This window comes from Ovis canadensis, chromosome 13 (assembly GCF_042477335.2).
Source record: "Ovis canadensis isolate MfBH-ARS-UI-01 breed Bighorn chromosome 13, ARS-UI_OviCan_v2, whole genome shotgun sequence".
Classification (NCBI taxonomy): Eukaryota; Metazoa; Chordata; class Mammalia; order Artiodactyla; family Bovidae; genus Ovis; species Ovis canadensis.
In genome coordinates this window covers 81,099,200-81,117,663 of record NC_091257.1, presented here as the reverse complement: position 1 = coordinate 81,117,663, position 18,464 = coordinate 81,099,200, and the positions used below count along the sequence as shown (strand labels likewise).

General features: G+C 47.6%; 2 protein-coding genes across 9 annotated transcripts in view; both read left to right on the top strand.

Moving 5' to 3' along the window:
• Positions 1–10,881, top strand: part of NDRG3 (NDRG family member 3) — a 60,555-nt gene extending 49,674 nt beyond the window's left edge. For all 4 annotated transcript variants that reach the window (XM_069548503.1, XM_069548507.1, XM_069548505.1 and 1 more), the window contains 4 exons: positions 4,255–4,302; positions 6,859–6,894; positions 6,981–7,032; positions 9,285–10,881. In XM_069548503.1, coding sequence (XP_069404604.1) covers positions 4,255–4,302; positions 6,859–6,894; positions 6,981–7,032; positions 9,285–9,466 — 318 coding nt within the window. In that variant the 3' untranslated portion in view covers positions 9,467–10,881. The remainder of the gene's footprint in view (positions 1–4,254; positions 4,303–6,858; positions 6,895–6,980; positions 7,033–9,284) is intronic.
• Positions 10,882–13,430: 2,549 nt separating this feature from the next.
• Positions 13,431–18,464, top strand: part of SLA2 (Src like adaptor 2) — a 28,453-nt gene continuing 23,419 nt past the window's right edge. Inside the window, exons 1-2 of one of the 5 annotated variants that reach the window (XM_069548490.1) lie at positions 13,431–14,012; positions 16,912–17,045. In XM_069548490.1, coding sequence (XP_069404591.1) covers positions 16,955–17,045 — 91 coding nt within the window. In that variant the 5' untranslated portion in view covers positions 13,431–14,012; positions 16,912–16,954. Of the gene's footprint in view, positions 14,013–16,311; positions 16,482–16,899; positions 17,046–18,464 lie in introns of those variants that run through there. The other 4 variants (XM_069548489.1, XM_069548493.1, XM_069548494.1 and 1 more) reach the window with 4 other exon arrangements.

Below are 18,464 nucleotides of genomic sequence, written 5' to 3'. Positions count from 1 at the left end.
ATTGATCACTCGGTTTCATCAGGAAGGATCAGTAGTGCCCAGACTGTTTTGTATGGTGCAGTTCATTCGGTGGCAGGTAGTACCACTAAATGCCATTTGCTTATCATCAGATTTCTGACAGCCTTGGCCTTCTGCAGCCACCACAAGTCTGGAACTGTTTCAGCTGGCTGGGAGGTTGCTGAGAGCCTGCGTACTTTTCTCTACCGCTTTCTCAAGCACATGGCACATTGGTAAAAATAATATGTGTTCATTGTAGAAAACTGGTAAATAGAAGGACAGGAGGAAAAAAAAATCACGATCCTGAAGACAAGCCACCATGTTTTTCTTGAACATAGATATTGTTGTTAATCACTAAGTCATGTCCAGCTCTTCTGTGACCCCATGGACGGTAGCCTGCCAGAGCCCCCTGTCCATGGGATTACCCAGGCAAGAACACTGGAGAGGGTTGCTGATTCCTTCTCCAGGGGATCTTCCCAACCCAGGGATCCAACTCATATCTTCTGTATTGGCAGGCAGATTCTTTATCACTGAGCCACCAGGGAAACCCCACAGCATAGATTGGATGATACTAAATATACAGGTTTTAGAGACCTGATCACTTCACACTGTATACAATTCAGACTTGTAAATACACCCTTGCTTATATAACTTCATTCTCTTGTTGATTATTTATGATTGTGCACCATTAATAATGTTGCGGTTGAACATCCATACAGAATCTTTGCCTGAATTTTTGATCATTTCCCTGGGATGAGATGGAAATAATGTGTCAAAAATCATATGCCTTTGTAAGGTTTTTAATGCCTTTTGTCAGATTCCTTTCCAGAAAAGATACAACAGTGTGTTGCTGCTGGCAATGTAGGAGTCTGTTGCACAACATGCTGTTCAGCATTGGACTTTTCAATTATTAGTAGTTAATTTGGTTAAAAATTAACTACTGTGAACCACTGTTTTAATTTGCGCTTCTTTAATTACACATGAAGCTTTCCGTTTTTCATAAGTCTGTTATCATTTTCTCGTCTTTCCCACATATATAACGTAACTTAAGTTTCTGCATGAAATGATCTGCTTTTCTTAGGCCACCTTCACTTCTTTAGCTGAAAAGGTGGAGATACATGTTTCTGATAGATCTAGCATGTGTACTTAAAACACAGAAAAATAGTATTGTTTATAGAAAATACCCTTAATGAGAATTTTCTAATGATGCTGAGTTGTCTTTCTAAAATTACATGGACTTAAGGAATGTTACCAATCATTTTTCAAGATTGTATAAGTTGGCCATACATATACGGTCTTTTTCTGATTCCATATCTTCAGTGTGTATAGAGAATAACTTCAAAATGCCATCTATACCACAAAGTAGATGCTCTTCTAGACACATTCAAAACTACCTCCCCTGCCAGAGCCTTTTATCCCCTGCTAGGTGATTAGAGGGCTATCCATGTGTGGAAGAGCAGGAAGAAACTCCACAAGTTTTAGTCTCTAGCTATTCTTGCTCACTTATTCATTCAGTATCATTTTTTGAGCTTCTCCTATTTGCTCAGTGAGCTTCCCCAGTGGTTCAGCAGTAAAGATTTGCCTGCCAATGCAGGAGATGCAGGTTCAATCCTTGGGTCAGGAAGATTCCCCTGGAGAATGAAATGGCAACTCACCCCAGTATTCTTGTCTGGGAAATCCCATGGACAGAGGAGCCTGGCTGGCTCCAGGCCATGGGGTCTCAAAGGAGTTGGACGTACTAAATGACTAAACAACGAATATTTGCTCAGTGCTCTGGAGAATACGCAAATGAATAAGATGGAGTCTTAGCAAGACTGCAAGGAGATCAAACCAGTCAATCCTAAAGGAAATCAGTCCTGAATATTCATTGGAAGGACTGATGCTGAAGCTGAAACTCCAGTACTTGGACCACCTGATATGAAGAACTGACTCATTTCCTGACTCAGGAAAAGCCCCTGATGGAAAAGATTGAAGGCAGGAGGAGGAGGGGACGACAGAGAATGAGATGGTTAGGTAGCATGACCGATTCAATGGACATAAATTTGAGCAGACTCTGGGAGACAGTGTAGGAGCCTGGCGTGCTGTAGTCCATAGGGTCACAAAGAATTGGATATGATTGAGCGACTGGACTGAACTGGAGTCTTAGCAGTTGGACCTGGGGAGAAAGCAGACACATCAAAAACCAACCATTGTTCTTGGCCTACTAGATCCTGAGCCTTCGTCTTACACAGTTACAGAAATTACAAAGTGATGAACCAAGGAAAAACATGCTTTATTATATTAAATACAGACTTAGGAGTCATTCTTCCAGAAGATACTTACTGTATATCTAGTATGTTCTCAGCACTTTGCCTGGCATTTAGGGATCAAGTTTTCACATTCTTTTTTTTGGTTGGGCTGGGTCTTAGTTTCTGCGTGAGAGCTTTCTCTAGTTGCAGAGAGTGTGGTTACTCTAGTTATGGTGCGTGGGCTCCTCTTGTTGTGGGCCACAGGCTCCAGGTGCATGGGTTTCAGTAGTTGCGACACAGGGGCTCATTAGTTGTGGCTCATGGGCTCAGTAGTTATGGCGCACAAGCTTGGTTGCTCTGCGACATGTGGCATCTTCCCAGACCAGGGATTGAACCTGTGTCCCCTGCATTGGCAGGCGGAATCTTACCCAGTGTGCTAACAAGGAAGTCCTACATTCTGCCTTTTAGAGCATATTCTGTAGTAAGTAAACAGGTACATTTGTTTACTGCCTGTATTGGCGTTTATATAAAGAAAAAACCCTGACTGTATGATCGTGGCTTTTAGATCATCCCCTGATTTTAGAAGTTTTGAGTACCCACCCATCAGCCATCCCCAGAGTAAGCATTCAGCTGGATTACTGGTTCTTGCCTAGGTAATTTTCATGACTTCTTAACTGGCTCACTGCCTCTGCAGTCTGTCATACAGGCCACTGCTGGTTATTTTCCTGAAACAATTCACATCCCGTCACCTCAGAAACCCTCTGTGACTTCTTGCCTTCCACAGTCAGCTCAAGTTTTCTCACCCTCTCCCCACAGTGCATCCTCATACCATATACTGGTCTCTGTAACTCCACACCTGCCCGGCACGCTCGCCTTGCATCCCCTGGGTCTTTCCTTCTGCTTCCCCCTGACTCTGGAAGCCTTCAAATGCCCACCCCTTCTTACTCTGGCTGTAGAAATCCTATTTATCCTTCTGTTCTCACTCAGCTCAGAAGTGAAGTTTTCAAGTACTCTCATTCTGCCTTGGGGCTTCCCTAGTGGCTCAGCAGTCAGGAATCTGCCTGCAATTCAGGAGCTATGTGTTCGATCCCCAGGTTGGGAAGATCCCTTGGAGAAGGAAATGACAACCCACCCCAGTATTCTTGCCTGGGAAATCCCATGGACAGAAGAGAATGGTGGGCTGCAGTCCATAGGATTGCAAAAGACTCAGACACGATTTAGTGATTAAACAACATTCTGCCTTGTGTTATGTGCTTTTGCCCCTCTAGATTCCATGCTCTTAGCACGGTGTTTTATGTGTGTGCTTGGGCAAGCATGTGTAAAGAGATCTAGTGGGTCAATTTAACCATAAAACATTGTGGAACCATGAAACAGCCTCCCCAGAACATTTTCTTTGAGGTCCCTGCCTTTGTGGATACAAAGGTATGAGATACGAAGCATGAAAATAGACAAGATTGTAATTCTTAATTGTGATGATTGCTCTGAGAGAAAAAACCATAGAGAAGTTCAACTTTGGATGGGACAGCCAAAGGTCTTGAGGCTTAGAAGAGTCAGGGTGAGAGGGATGGCACGCCTGCTACCTCCGGGGCAGAGGAGGCGGATGAGGAATGGGCACAGGAGCTGTGAGGGCTCAGTCAAAAGGACCAGTTGTGCTGGGGAATCATCAGGACCTCAGCAGGTGAGGCCCATAGCTCACTTTTTAAAGAAGGAAATAACTTGCCCTGCTGCTGCGTAGCCGTAAGAGGAATTAGATTCAAAATGTAGCTCTTTAAAGACTCTACTTGTAACAGATCCAGAAAATGAACTTAGCCAGATTTTTAGATCTACTAAGAAATACAAGATATAAAGTATATCGTGTAAATATATCTCCTGTTTTTTATTTTGGTAATTTCTTCGGCTGATTCAGCCAAAATTGAGTTTCTCCCAGCTGAGCTTCCTGAAAGATCATTCGTGTGCCAAGCTATTTTGTATTTACCAGTTCATAAAATTGTCTTTCTCTGTTTTTTTTTTTGTTTTTTGTTTTTTTTAGGTTGAATGCAATTCTCGCCTGAATCCTGTAAATACAACTTTACTAAAGGTAATGTGTTTCCTTTCCTCACTACCAACCATTAGTGAGTAAATTATATGTGGTTCAAATCACTTTATTTCTGGAATAGTTGCACAGAAATAAGGAAAACTTCTTTCCCTCATTCTCTTTTTTAAAAAAAGAAATTATTTTCCTGAATATAGTCTCAGTATAGAAAATTGGAAAATAGAAAAAAGAATGGAAATATAGAAAGAATAAAATAAAATTACTCATAATCCTGCCACCCTCAGGTTACCCGCTGGTGAAAAAAATAACATATATTGGTCTTTCTCCTGGGTGGTGAGGGGCTGTCCTGGGTCTTTGTTGTGGTGCATGGGCTCAGTAGTTGTGGTGCTCAGATTTAGTTGCTCCGTGGTATGTGGGAGCCCAACTCCCTGACCAGGGATCAAACCTTCATCCCCTGCGTTAGAAGGTAGATTCTTAACCACTGGACCCCTGGGGAAGTCTCTCTTATTCATTTTTAAATCATTAAGATTATAGGCTATTTCTAGCCCTGTGGCTGTTTTCCTCAACTTCTTGACATGTAAACAACTTCCTGTGTCATTGAAAACTTCATAAGCATTACTTAATGTTGTGAGATATTAGATAATGGATGGAAATTCTTCACAAGCTAAATTCCCTTGTATGGATAAGAAAGTTTTCCAGTAGCATTGTCACAGTGGGGGTAGATGGGTTTTCTGGAGCCTGTAGTGGAATATTTAAGGGCCTGACCTCCTGGTCTGAATTTGGATTACAGTAAGTTTAAGTGCTAAACTTAGGTTGCTTACTGCTGCTTTCTCAGCCTGAAAGACCTCTGCTTTCTTCCCTTTTTCTTTGAAGTGCAGTTAAAAGGAAAGTGCTGCCACTATAACAGCCCATAGTTCCTGGAAATAACACTCTGATGTGACAGAACTCAGCATGCTCTAGGGTCCAGGTGATTGATGAACTAGTCTAAAACATGAATTTTTTTTGTAAGTGTGTGGTTTCAGATTAGCCTTTCAATGCAAGTTTGAATCAGTTTTCGAAAAGTGCAGAACTGAACGTAACAGTAGCCACAGGTGTGCTTATTTCTGGGCAGAAATGTCCATCCCACAGCAGCGTGATGGAATTGATTCTCTGATAGGCATCCAGCTTGGAAATAGTCCTTCTCAGTACTGTCTCTACGTATGAGAACTGTTCTACGATTCTAATCAGATTTTGACTCCTAAACTTCTTGAAAATACAGCCTGGGCTAACTAGGTCTGTTTTATACTTAAATCAGGTTAAATGTTTGTTCCTGATCTTACACTTAGAATTTTCAGGGAACTGATTATTCCTTGTTAACCTCGGATTCCTGTGCCTCCTGTGGCATTCCCATCTGCAGAATAACAGTCTACCCTCAAAGTTTTCATGTTAGTGAAGGTTTCATGAGGTTCATGTCTCTTTTCTAAAAGATGCCTGAATATGCTACTCTGTGAGTATGGGATACTTAACAAGTAGAAGGAAGAAGGTGGCCTCGTGATTGGCCATTGTGCCCTAGAAGCAGCATTCTCTGCGGATTGGCAGAGTTTGCATCTCCGGGGCTTGTTAGAAATGCAAGTTCTTGAGCTCTGCTTCAAAGCTATTAAATAAGAATTCCTCAGGCAGGAACTCGGAGTTTTAATAAGCCCTCCTGGTTATTCCAATGCATCATAACAAAACCCCACTCTGGAAGTTTTTGTGCAGGTGACAGTAATCAATGTGTAAAGATTTATGAAGTGAGACCCTCATCACTTCCAACAGTGAAATTAAAGTGGCTGACCAAGCAGGTTGGCTGAATTCAGCATCAGTGCCTGATCGTAGACCTCCCGTTAGTCATGAAGTGGAGACAGTGTAGAGTTGAGAGGGAACTTTTACGAGTTTGGTGCCCTGAGAAGTAGGGGTCACACTGCTTGAGGACTCTGAAACTAAATCCTCCAGGTAGAGGCAGAACCAAGGTAGTAGTTAACGTTACTATCACCTGAATGGAAAATTCCTGACATAGGCCTGAATGCCGGGCCCTGCACTACTGATTAATAAATAGTGAATAATCTTTCAGAATTATATCCAAAGTTATTGCTAGAGTTTAGGTCTGTGTATAAGAGTGCATTGAGGAGGGACTTCCCTGGTGGCTCAGTGGGAAAGAATTTGCCTGCCAGTGAAGGGGATATGTATGGTTCAGTCCTTGATCTGAGAGGATCCCACATGCTGTGGAGCGGCTAAGCCCGTGTGTTGCAACTTCTGAAGCCACAAACTCTAGAGCCCACGCTCCACAGCAAGAGAAGCCATCGCAATGAGGCACCTGCGTTCCACAGCTAGAGAGTAGCCCCCGCTTTCCGCAACTAGAGAAAGCATGAGTGCAGCAGTGAAGACCCAGTGCAACCAAAAGTAGATTAATTAATTAAAAAACAAAAAGAGTGCGTTGAGAAGATGGACATTAGGGTACAGTTAAACATTAAATTAAGGAACCTAAAATTTGATTCTGTCCTGTTTGACAGGACGGTGGATATTCAGAGCATTTCCCTTAAGTGTATTCAAGTCTCAGCTGACTTATATGCTTTTCCCTTCTAGATGGCAGACTGTGGTGGCCTACCCCAAGTAGTTCAGGTAAGGAGACTTTTTTTTAAAAAGCACGCATTTGATTTCAGTTGTGTCTGTGCAAAGATTAATAGCTTCTTCTTTTGTCTCCCTAGCCTGGGAAGCTCACCGAGGCCTTCAAGTACTTTTTGCAGGGAATGGGCTACAGTGAGTAGTACATAACTTTCTGTTCTAACCAAGATTTATTGATAAATGGGGTCATTTTGGCATCTGGGGAGCGCTCAGTTCTCAGGGCGTAACGACCTCTGTGCTAGCCAGGCTGAAGTTAAGTAGAAACCAAAATTTTTTATGAAAGATTCTTTTGCTGCGCATATATACAAAGACGAGCTAATGCTTACTGAGCACTTACTTTGTGCCAGGCACTCTGTATTCTTAACCTTAAGAGGTAAGTTCTGCTATTAGTCCCATTTTACAGAAGAGGAAATTGAGGTTTAGAGGCTAAGCATGTTTCTCAGGATAACAGTTCAGCTGCAGAGCCATGATTCAGTCTAACTCCAGAGTCCACATGTTCAACCACTGAAGCTTTGGCAGTCCTGGCTGTGAATCCGAGGTTATTACTTGCTTTTGCATTTAGCTGGTTAATGATTCCTGGTCTAGAGAAACAGGTTAAATCAGTGAAGTCTGCTCCCCACAGGAGACAAACTTGCAGAGTATTTCAGAGTGAATCCAAGAATGTGTTGTATCATGTGCCACTGTCCTGGTCTCTTGTATTGTGAGACCCCTCAGCTTTCTCATTTGTCCCAGGATATCCTCACTGGCTCCTTTCTTGGAGTTTTAAAAAGGAAAACCCGTCTACCCAGGTACAGAGCTCTGAATCCAGTAGGGTGATTTTTCTCCTGTCCTTGGTGTCAGTGTGATTAATGACCCCTGGGCAGCTGCTCTGGGCAGCAGCTGGACCCCTGGGTGCAGCCCTGTACTTGGCAGGCAGCCCGTGTACGTCTCGTCTGGAGTGGCCGTGTCATCCCCGTCTGTGAGCCACTACCAACCGAGCCCACACCCCTGTCCCTCTGGCTCCCTGGGAGGAGCAGAAGTCCCTCTCCTTTCCTAGGAAGCAGTTCATTATCCAGGCAGGCTGGCTGTTAATAGTGGAGGGAAAAGCAGTTGCCTTTGACTAGTTGAGAGAAGTACCATCCAAGATGTTATTGAAGCATCAGTTAGCCTTCCCTCCTTTCTGGAACCTTAGAAAAAAATTTTGCCCCTGGCTTAGTTTGTTCTGTCAGTGTCTGCCAGGTAGCCAAGTTTACCACTTGGCACTCTCAGGTCGCTAACCTGCCTTTTCCTGTGTCCATCCTGCTTCCAGTCCCGTACGTGCAGCTCAGTCACCTGAGCACCGAGTCAGGTACCTTCCTCTGTGCTGGCCCCACCCCTGCCTCCCAGCGATGCTCTCCTAGCTACACTGGCTGTCCGCAGCATGTCCGTGGTTTCCCTGTGCAGTGAGAGCCCGATAGAACGCGGCTCATGGTGCCCCGAGAGAGCTAGCCTGCCAGTCCAGCCCTGGTCCCCCAGGAATAAAGGGGTGGGTTGTAACAGCCAGGGTCACAGCAGCAGCTGAAACTTCATAGGGGGCCCTTCTTCCATCACCACCACCTACTGAGTGATCCTTGAGTTAACTCCCAGACACAGGGTTCTCAATTATGAGGGCTGGGGCCTGTGCCTGGAGAATGCAGGTACTGGCATCTTCTGACCCCAGCATTGAAATGACAGCTGGAGGAGTGGCTCATGTCTTAGAAAGGCAGGCAGGGAGGTAGGCCAGGTTAGGCCCTTTCCTAGCCAAGCTGGAAGGACCTTACAGCCAGGGCAGCAGCACAACAGCAGTCTGACTTACATGGACCTCCAATGCGCTTTCTCGCAGTCAGCCTGCACCTCAGTGCCTGTGCAGCGGCCAGCTCCAGGCCCCCCTGCCCTCCCTGCCCCTCACCGGCCTACATGTCTCCTCCCCAGGTAGCAGGGGTCACCTGTGGACACGGATGGTGGTCTTGTTGTATCGGGCTTGCACTGTGTGTGTGAAACACCCTCGTACTTGTGTGGTGTGGTCTGTCTTTCCTTGGTTCAGTCTTGCATGCGTCGCAGGTTTGGGCTACCTGTTTGGGTTCCCAAAGCCTTCTTCCTAATCACTGTATGGATGGCATGGGCATAGCTAAGAGGTTGTACTCTGGCCTTAGTTCACCATTGTTCTGCTGTAGACTAGAACCAGCTGAGACTTCAGCCAGATCCAGAGGATTAAAGCAGCCTTGCCTAGAGCCCCTCACCTAGAGCAAAGTCGGATGGCTGTGTCTCGTCCTGGTGTCACCTTAGATGATGGGTTGGGAAAGCTACATGTAAAGCCTTTGGTGAAACTTCTAGATTAGCTGAGCTTAACCACAGCTCTTGCCTCTAGTCGTCTCCGTTCTCTCTTACAGTCCCATCTGCCAGCATGACCCGGCTCGCCCGATCCCGAACCCACTCCACCTCAAGTAGCATCGGCTCTGGAGAAAGTGCCTTCAGCCGATCTGTTGCCAGCAATCAGTCAGATGGAACTCAAGAATCCTCTGAGTCCCCTGATGTTCTGGACAGACACCAGACCATGGAAGTGTCCTGCTAAGCAAACGCTCCTCCCCAGGACCATGCAAGTCCATCCTCCTTCAAACAGCCACTCCATAATATAACACTTCATCCAGCAATCTGGCATCTATCTTTAACTCCTGCATGGCCACTGACTCTCTTTCTGGTATCCTGGATTTATCATCCTCTCTGCCTGCCCACCCTCCTTTTTGTATGTACCAAGAACCACTTCCATGCCATTTCTGTAACATTCCAACCTCTTTAGCTGATCAGATCTCCGTATCTTCTCTTACCAGCCTTTCCCTGTGCTTTCCCAACTATGTATCTAAGATTCTTTGGTTCCTGACGTGTGTGTGTGAGCACGCGTGTCTGTGTTTGTGTGTGCATAGTTTTGTGATTTTAGACATGCTTTCTTGTAGAGCTTCGCAGACAAAAACAAAAAAAAGGGACTCTTTTTTTGGCATTTTCAGTGGTGGTTTTAGGAGAAATATGCAGAACAGGATTCTAGGTTTCTAGGTAGGCCGTTACATTCTCTTTCGGTTCCTCTCTGATGGTCAAGATTTGTGAAGTGACTTCAGTAGAGAGGAGATCTGAGGAAGGTGGAAGATCATAATTCCTGTTTGGATTGTTGATTGTGACCAATAGAAGGGAACCTATTACATAGAAAAGCAGGCCAGGTGGCCAGCCACCTTCTCCTGTCCAGTTGAATTCGTGTATCCTATAAATGAAAGGAAGGGATATGTTCTCTTAGAAGCCCATGAACGATGACATTCTGATGCAATGTGGCATTTTTCTGAAGGAATGAGTGGGGCTTAATTATTGGACTCTCTTAGCGCAGGAAGGTGGAAAACAAATTCCAGGCCTCTGCTCTGTCAGAGCAAAATTGATGTCTCTGCAGTGTCTGATGCCACACACCAGACATCGGAAGGAGGCGCCTCCCAGGAGAAGCACTCTACATCTCTCCATCCCCCCAGAAGGGAGAAGTCTAGCCTGAAAATTATATAGATGTTGAGGAAATGGCTGGAGGGAGAGGAACAGACATTAACACAGTATGATGCTTTATAAGTAGAACCTTGATTTCAGAAGACTTAATGGAGCCTAAATGAAAGATAGAACCCACTTCTCAGAAAGTTAATCCGGTGAACTCCCTCTTCTAAGAGGGAAGGGACCATAAGGGCACCCCGACCAGGTAGAATTGTGTTTGGTCCACTGCTATGTGAGGGGGTCACAGCCACCCAGAGAGTGTCTCCAGGAGGAATGTGAAAACAATTGCCTCCCAGTAAGGGTCCCGCTTTGACAGCACAGAGATGTCAGCTCAGGGTTACACAATTTCAGTCCTAGGAAGGGGCTTTTCAGATGTAGCATTCGCTTTCTGCTCAGATAGGGAATGCATCCCTCTGCCGGAGTACGACTTTTTACAGATGACGAAATAAAGCTGTATATGTCTCATTGTTACCCAGTGGCTGGTGTGACTTCTCTCAAGCCACGTCCTGGGGCTCTGGCGGGGACTGCGCGTGGGCTTCATACTGGGTCACATGCCTGATGATCATCCACCCAGCGACACCATCCACGTAAAGTGAGGAAACCAAGTCCCGGGATTAGTCATTTGCCCGAGATGATCACGCCAGTAGGCCAGCAGGGACTGAACCCAGAGTCCACCTGACACACCTGTATTCCCCGCAGAGGAAAAACCAGGAGAAGCTTGATCACTGGTTTGTGATGGAGGAGCAGGTGAGGTCTCAGGAAGGCATTCAGCATCTCAGCTCAGCCCTCGCACTGTTGCCGCGTTCCCCCTCCCTCGTGCAGTAATCCGCAGCCGCCTGCCAGGGCTCCACCAACAGACCAGGCTGTGTTTCTCCAGAAGGGGCACTTTGTACCCTGCCCCCCAAGAATAATTCCAGGGGGGTGGAATGATCCAGGGGCTGCGGCTACCAGTATACCCAGGTCGCAGTGTCTGTAGGAGATACTTGTAAAATTACTCGACCCTGCCTCTCCTAGTAGAGGACAGGAAACCAGTGCCCGTGGGCAGATTAGGTGTCCGCGCTGAGTTCCAGACAAAACCATCCAGCATGGAGTTCCAGAGCTGCAGGAGGTCTGATGGCCAGGGCTGCTCTGAGAACCCACCCTGCTCCGGCCGTCTTGGCTGCACAGCACGGATGGTTGCCTCTTTTCCAGCTTGGCTTTGTGCCTGGAGTCAGGCCCCAACTGACTACACCCAGCTGATCCTTACCGTACTCATCCTCTTCTCATTTTCATTTTCTTTCTTCCTATTCAATATTAAAGAAGTTGGCACGCCTACTTTGTGAGAGGTAAGGAAGTGGCCAGGTAGACGCTACACACGATGACTATGTTAAGCTTTTCCGTGTAAATTTTCTCACCCAGTTCTTGTGGCAGCTCTGCGAAGTGGGCAGTGCGTTTTACAAAGAACAGTTGAGGAAAGTTAAGTGATGTCGCCAGAGACACCTACTTGACAAGGTTCCTAGTTCTTCCAGAATCAATGCATTTTCATGTTTTATTAAGGCTTTTATTGAGCACTCACTGCAGATTGAGCCCTTTCATCTTCTTGCCTGTCCCTTCTCTGATCCAGGAAGGTAGACCTATTCCAGTTTTATGGATGAGAAAACAGGCCCAGAGGTAACTAACTTAAAAATAATCAAGAAACTAATAGAGCAGCACATCTAGGCTTTAAACTCTCTCATTTTCAGGTGCCTCCCTGAGTGGAATGGGAGAGCATATGGTGGGAATATTTTGAGACCAGAGATGTCTTTGCCTACTTCGTTCCTTGCTCATGTACTGCTCCTTAAGGCCAGTGTGAAAGGCTGTCAGATGGAAAGATGGACAGCACAGTGGTGTGGAGGCAAGAGCAGGTGGTTGGGGCTGCGATCAGGTTCCTCCCAGCCACAGGCCACATCCTTGAGGGGTCGTCACCCACTGTAGCATGCTGGTTAGAACTTTCTTAAAAAGGAGACACTTCCACTGTGGCCCTCCACTCTCCACATCACGTGCCTCAGGAGTTAAATCTCAAGCCTTCCCCAGGAGAATGGGAGACCGTGTGAATCCAGGTATGGCAAGGCCCCAAAACAGGCTGCATTGTCTGTGAAATGACAGTTTTGCGTTCAAAGCATCTGTCTCCAGGATTGCTAAGCCCCTTAAAGAGGAGATAATGAGTGGGTATGATTATTTAGATGCTAATGAGCTGAGGTTTTTATTTAAATTTATTTAAATAAATGTTAATAACTGATTTAAGCACACCAATCAGAGACAATTCTATCAGAGATTCTTCATCCTAGTGGAGTGAGTCTCAAGGTTAGGGAATGCATCAAGGATCACCTGGAGGGCTTGTGCAGACAGGTTGCTGGCCCTCCACCATGGAGTTTCTGTTTGGGTAGACCTAAGATGGGCCCTAAGAATCCTCCCTGTCTTCCCTGGTGGCTCAGATGGTAAAACATCTATCTGCAATGCTGGAGACCCAGGTTCGATCCCTGGGTTGGGAAGATACTCTGGAGAAGGAAATTGCAACCCACTCCAGTACTCTTGCCTGGAAAATCCCATGGACAGAGGAGCCTGGTAGGTTATGGTCCGTGAGGGTTGCAAAGAGTTGGACACAACTGAGCTACTTTACTTTGAAGATGGGCCCTGAGAATCCTCCTATGAAACAAAATCCCAGATGATACTGGGGCTGCTGGCCTAGGGACCACACTTGAACCACTGTCCAGGTCCTGCTATGCACAGTGTGGCTCCCAGATGGTCAACATGGTTTTATCCACTGGGAGTTGTTAGCAATGCAGAATCTTGAGCCCCACCCAGACTCACAGAACCAGAATCTACTGTTTAACAAGATCCCCAGGGGCTTCCTAGACAGTAAATTTTGGGACACCACCCTTCTTGGCAATGCTTCCCATACTTGCCAGCCAGGGGAATCTCTTGGAGTGGTCAAGATTCAGTCTGGGGGCTGCTCCTCTGCTGACTTGGATTCAGAAGATGTGGGAGGGTCTCAGGGATCTGAGACTAGCAGGCCCTCAGGTGATGGTGGTGGTCAGGGAAGCCTGGCTACCCATTTACCTTGGGTCTGTGTTCCTCAGAGCAGACCCAAACCCCAGAGCCAGAAGAGAAACCTCTCCCTCCAGGATCGTGACGCGGCAGCTGCTTCTCCCCCACAAACAGGAACTTGGGGAAGGTGGCTCCTTGATGGTCTGTGATGCCGTCAGAGGAAACGGGTGGTTGTGAGAACCACAGAGCCTGCAGATGTGAGCCGGGAGCCCCGAGGACCCTGCAGCAGAGCTCAGAGACGCGGGTCCTGCTTCCCCACCTGGCTCTACTTGACAGGACCACCTTGTCAGAGGTCTCTGAGGAGCACGGGGCTCCTGTCCCATCCGCGGGGTACAGACCGCTTACACAGGCAGATGCCGAGCTCCTCAAAGCTCCCTGAAGACTCTCACAGGCCAAGAGGTTTCTAGGTGGCCTAGAACCAAGGACATTGGCAGACTTCCAGAAGACTTTCCATCCCACCCAGAGCTCCAACCTCTTCAGCTAAAGCATGTGACTTAGCTGGGCCCCCACCCCAAGACTCTGATGACAGGAAACCAGTAAGTATGCTTGTTTTTATTTTCTGATGGCCTTGGGACTGTGAGGAAGGATGGTCCCCTCAAGACTGGGAGTGGGCTATACAGTTGGGAAATAAGCTCAAGGGGACGGGGAGTTGGTTCTGCTGAGGCTGTGAGAAACGGCTTCTGAGGGTCCTCCTCTCCCCCTTTGCTGTTCCCTCCAGCTGCTTTTCATGCCCATTCTGGTCCCATCTCAGTTCCCAACTTACTGTGTGACTAGGGGACCCTCTCTGAGTGATAGCTGTATGGTGTCAGTGGATACGAGGAGTAAAGTTCTGGAGTCTACAGTTTCTTTCAAAAGTCTTCAGCTGATCTTTCTCAGCTAAAAGGGAGGGCAGGGGTTCTCCCTTTAGCTCAATCCAAATCTGTGACTTACCTCCAGCACTGAGAAATTACCTTCAGAAGCACAAACACACAGAAGACTGTAGACCCAGGTCTGCACTAACCAGCTACCAACAGAGTGTGAGGTCACTTTCTCTGGGCCCTGGTCATTGTTTGGAATGGTATTCAAACCCTGGGATCTCTCAAAAGGTCAAGTGCAATGATCAAAACAGTATGGGCGGTGTGCTGACCTCAGCTGTCTTTAACTCTTTCCTTCCGCCCGTGCCTGGGCCCCTGCAAAGTGCCTAACATGAGTAAGTTGTTCAGATACACAGTTATTAGATTCTTCTCTAAGTTTGGGCCAATACCACTGCCTCCTTCTAGGTCTGCCCACCCACGGTCTTCATTTTTCCCCCAGAAGTCTTCCTGACCTTGACCTGACCAGGTGAAGGGAGCTGGCAGAGTGCTGCAGGCTGGCAGCCTGAGTGCAGGGTTCTCCTGCCTCCCATGGGCCCAGCCCCCACCTCTGCCTGCAGCGGGAAGAAGCCTCTGGGTTTAGTGTGGTTGGTAACTGTGGTGACATTGTCTTGCTCAAGGAGAAGAAAGCAACCTTCGCTTAGCGCACTCTCCCTGCCAGGCTGCTCAGCTTCTCACAACCCATGGTGTCAGTATTATTCCCAGATTCACACATGAGACTCAGAGAAGTCGCGTGCTTTGCCTGAGGTCACACAGCTTGAGTTCCGTTGGTCTGAATTACGCCCTAGCGCTAGCCAGGCATGATCTGTCCCAGGGGTTTTCTGGACCCATGTCTGTACCTCATACCCAAGGGAAGGAAAGGCTGGGACCAGCAGGACTGTTGAAAACCTGACCATGAAAAGCTGCCTTGACGTTGAGGGAAGCAGAGACCCCAGGAGGCAGCGGCACCAGCTCGGGCTGCCAAGGCTTCAGGATTTCCAAGTCTGAGCAGGAAGTGGCTACCAGGAGCCATCCCCTAAGGGTGGGCCTGAGCTCCCCAAGGAGGGAGAGCAAACAGATCCTGTTTTCCCCGTCGATGGCATGAGATGGCAGATGGTTTCACAGATAAATGTACTAACCTCTAAGGCAGCACCTTTACTCCTCAGACAGGATGGCTGGTGAGGCCCTGGGAGCCCCTCCATGATCATGGTGAGCAGCTAGATGTTCAAAGGCAGGATGGAGCCTGCCATGTCCCCACACTGGTGTAATCGTGTTCTGTCTGTAAGGAAAAGACTGAAACTGTCTCAAAGAATGAAACCACCTTCCTGCAACATCTCAGTAATATATTGTTTGAAAAAGTCAGCATTACCATGGAAACGAGAATGTTAATTATTCTAAGGATAATGGGCAAGATCCCCTGGAGAAGGAAATGGCTACCCACCCCAGTGTTTTTGCCTGGAGAATCCCGTGGACAAGGGAGCCTGGCGGGCTACAGCCCATGGGGTTGCAAGAGTTGGGCACAGCTTAGAGATGAAACAATAACAAACAAGGATGAGAAACCTATCCAAAGAGCTTATAATCACTCCATCCATTTAGGTAATGTGCATCAGGTGCCATCTGTGGGTGAAAATGCCGAGGAAATGGGCAAACAGAGAGGTCCTTATTCACAGCATGCTATGAAATCATGACTGGTTAAACAAACGCCCCAGTACATGAATAATTAAAAATTGGGAAGAGCACAACAGGGAGCCAAGAGGGGCACAAAGGAAGGTCCCCAGAAACAGCCTCTGGTGAAGTGACATTAAGGGTGTGAGAAAGGAAAAGCAGGTGCTGGCCAGCCTCTTCACACGAGTTATCTCTCAGGCCCGTATGGCGGGTGTCGTTATCCCCTTTTTCAAATGAGGAAATGGAGGCAGAGAGGGAAATGGTTCGACTACCAGTCCTGTGAAGACTTGCAAGTCATCACTGTGTCATGCAGGCTCCCAGGCATCCTGCTTTGCCCTGTGATACTAGTCACTGTGTTCTCAGTGTCGCCGTAGCTTGCGAGACACGCCAGCTCCCAAGCCCCCTCAGATCCCCCTTGCCCACCTAGCCATGGGTCCCGGTGTGCCTGGGATGAATGAACTCTGTCCTGTCATTGGCCCTTGCCCCCCAGGTGCCAGAATGTGATCCCAGGTAAGGCAGTGGTTCTGAGGAACCATGGCAATGAGCAGCTAGGGCTGGGGGATTCAGGGAAAACTTCCTGGGGAGGGTGGGATACAGACAGGCCGGAAATGGGAAAAAGGTCTCCCAGCCAGTGGGAGGGGACTTCACACAGGGAAAGGCCCAGAAACATTGAATGGAGCATGGCTGCGGCGTAGAAAAGATGGGATGGAAAGAAAACAAGGTCCGGTTTGCAGAAAGCCTTCAGAGGCTGGTGGGGAGGAGGGCTGGAGCCTGGTCCTGAAGGGAGGGACCTCATTCCCTTGTGTCAGCCAGGAGGTCTGCAGGGCTGAGCTGGGGCTGGGCGGGGTGGAGGAGGGGTGGTCAGGAGCGGGAGGAGGCAGGGGTCTGGGCACCAGGCTTGGGGAGTCATGGTGCGTCCCCATCACAGCATCTCTCTCAGATTTCTCTTGGCGATGTGCTCCTGAGTGTTCTTCTGAGGAACGATGGGAAGTCAGCCCAGCAGGGGGAAAGCCCTTCCAAGTCCAAGCTTCAGCCCGTGTGTGCAAGGCCAGGATCCTGAGCCCATGCAAGCAGGTAAGCCATGGGCTCCAGGGCAGCCAGCGCCTTCCTGACCAGCCACTGCGACACAGCTTTAAGTATAAACACAGCTTCGAGCGTTCGCCTCCCCGTGAACCCCACAGCCAGGGTCCCTGCTCTCGCGGAGCATACATATTAGTGGTCAGAACATTAAACCAGATAAACTAGAATATGTGAGAGGGTGACAGGAGCGAACTGGAGGGTGTGATGGGCCCTAGGCATCTCCCACGGCTTCCCTCCTCCTAACTCAGCTTATCCAGAGGCTGAGCTGCAGCTCTCAGACCAGCCCACTTCCACTGTTCTCCAAAGCTGCACCATCCATTACCACAGCCACTAACATTATATTGCTATTTCAGTTTAGACTGAAATTAATGAAAATCAAAGATTCAGCTCCTCAGTCACACCAGCCTTATTTTAAGTGCTCACCAGCCATATGTAGCTAGTAGCTACCTTATTGGACAACACAATTATAGAACATTTCCATCAGCACAGAAAGTTCTGCTGGATGGTGATGCTGTTATCCTGAGAGGTGCTATGAAATACTTGAAGCAAAATAGAGCTATGATGCCTAGAAAAATGAGTTCATACAAGGCATAGGCTAAACCTATCATTGTTTTCTAAGGCAGTCCTGACTAAAAATGTCTGTTTTTATGATGATTCAGTTCAGTGCAGTTCAGTTCAGTCACTTAGTCGTGTCCTACTCTGCAACCCCACGGACTGCAGCATGCCAGGCTTCCCTGTCCATTACCAACTCCCAGAGCTTGCTCAAACTCGTGTCCATCGAGTTGGTGATGCCATCCAACCATCCTGTCCTCTGTCATCCCCTTCTCCTCCCACCTTGAGGCTTTCCTGGCATCAGGGTCTTTTCCAGTGAGTCAGATGATTAAGATGATTAGGCCATCAGAATATCCTGCAGTATCTAATACTTTGATGTTAGAACTATAGCCCCAGTTTTTTCTTGTTCCCTAAAACAGCCCACAAATCCTGTCTAACATCACTTTCTGATTTGGGATTTCGATAATGCATTTGTCAGCGGCCCCCAGCGAGAGAGAGAGAACTAGTAGAGTATGTGTGTGCACACGTGTAAGAGAATTTAAGAAGTTGGCCCACGTAGTTGTGGAGTGGCCAGTCTGAAGTCTGCAAGGCAGGTCAGCAGGCTGGAGACCAGGGAGGAGCTGATGCTGCTGAATTCCAGAGTGGAGCCTGGAGGCAGGATTCTCTCTTCTTCGAAGGACATCAGCCTTTTTCTCTCAATCTTCAACTGACTGGAGAAGATCCACTCACTTTGTGGAGGGTAATTCAAAACCTACTGATTTAAATCATTGGAAAAGCCCCTGTTGCTGGGAAAGATTGAAGGCAAAGGGAGAACCGGGTGGTAGAGGATGAGATGGTTAGAGAGCATCACTGACTCGATGG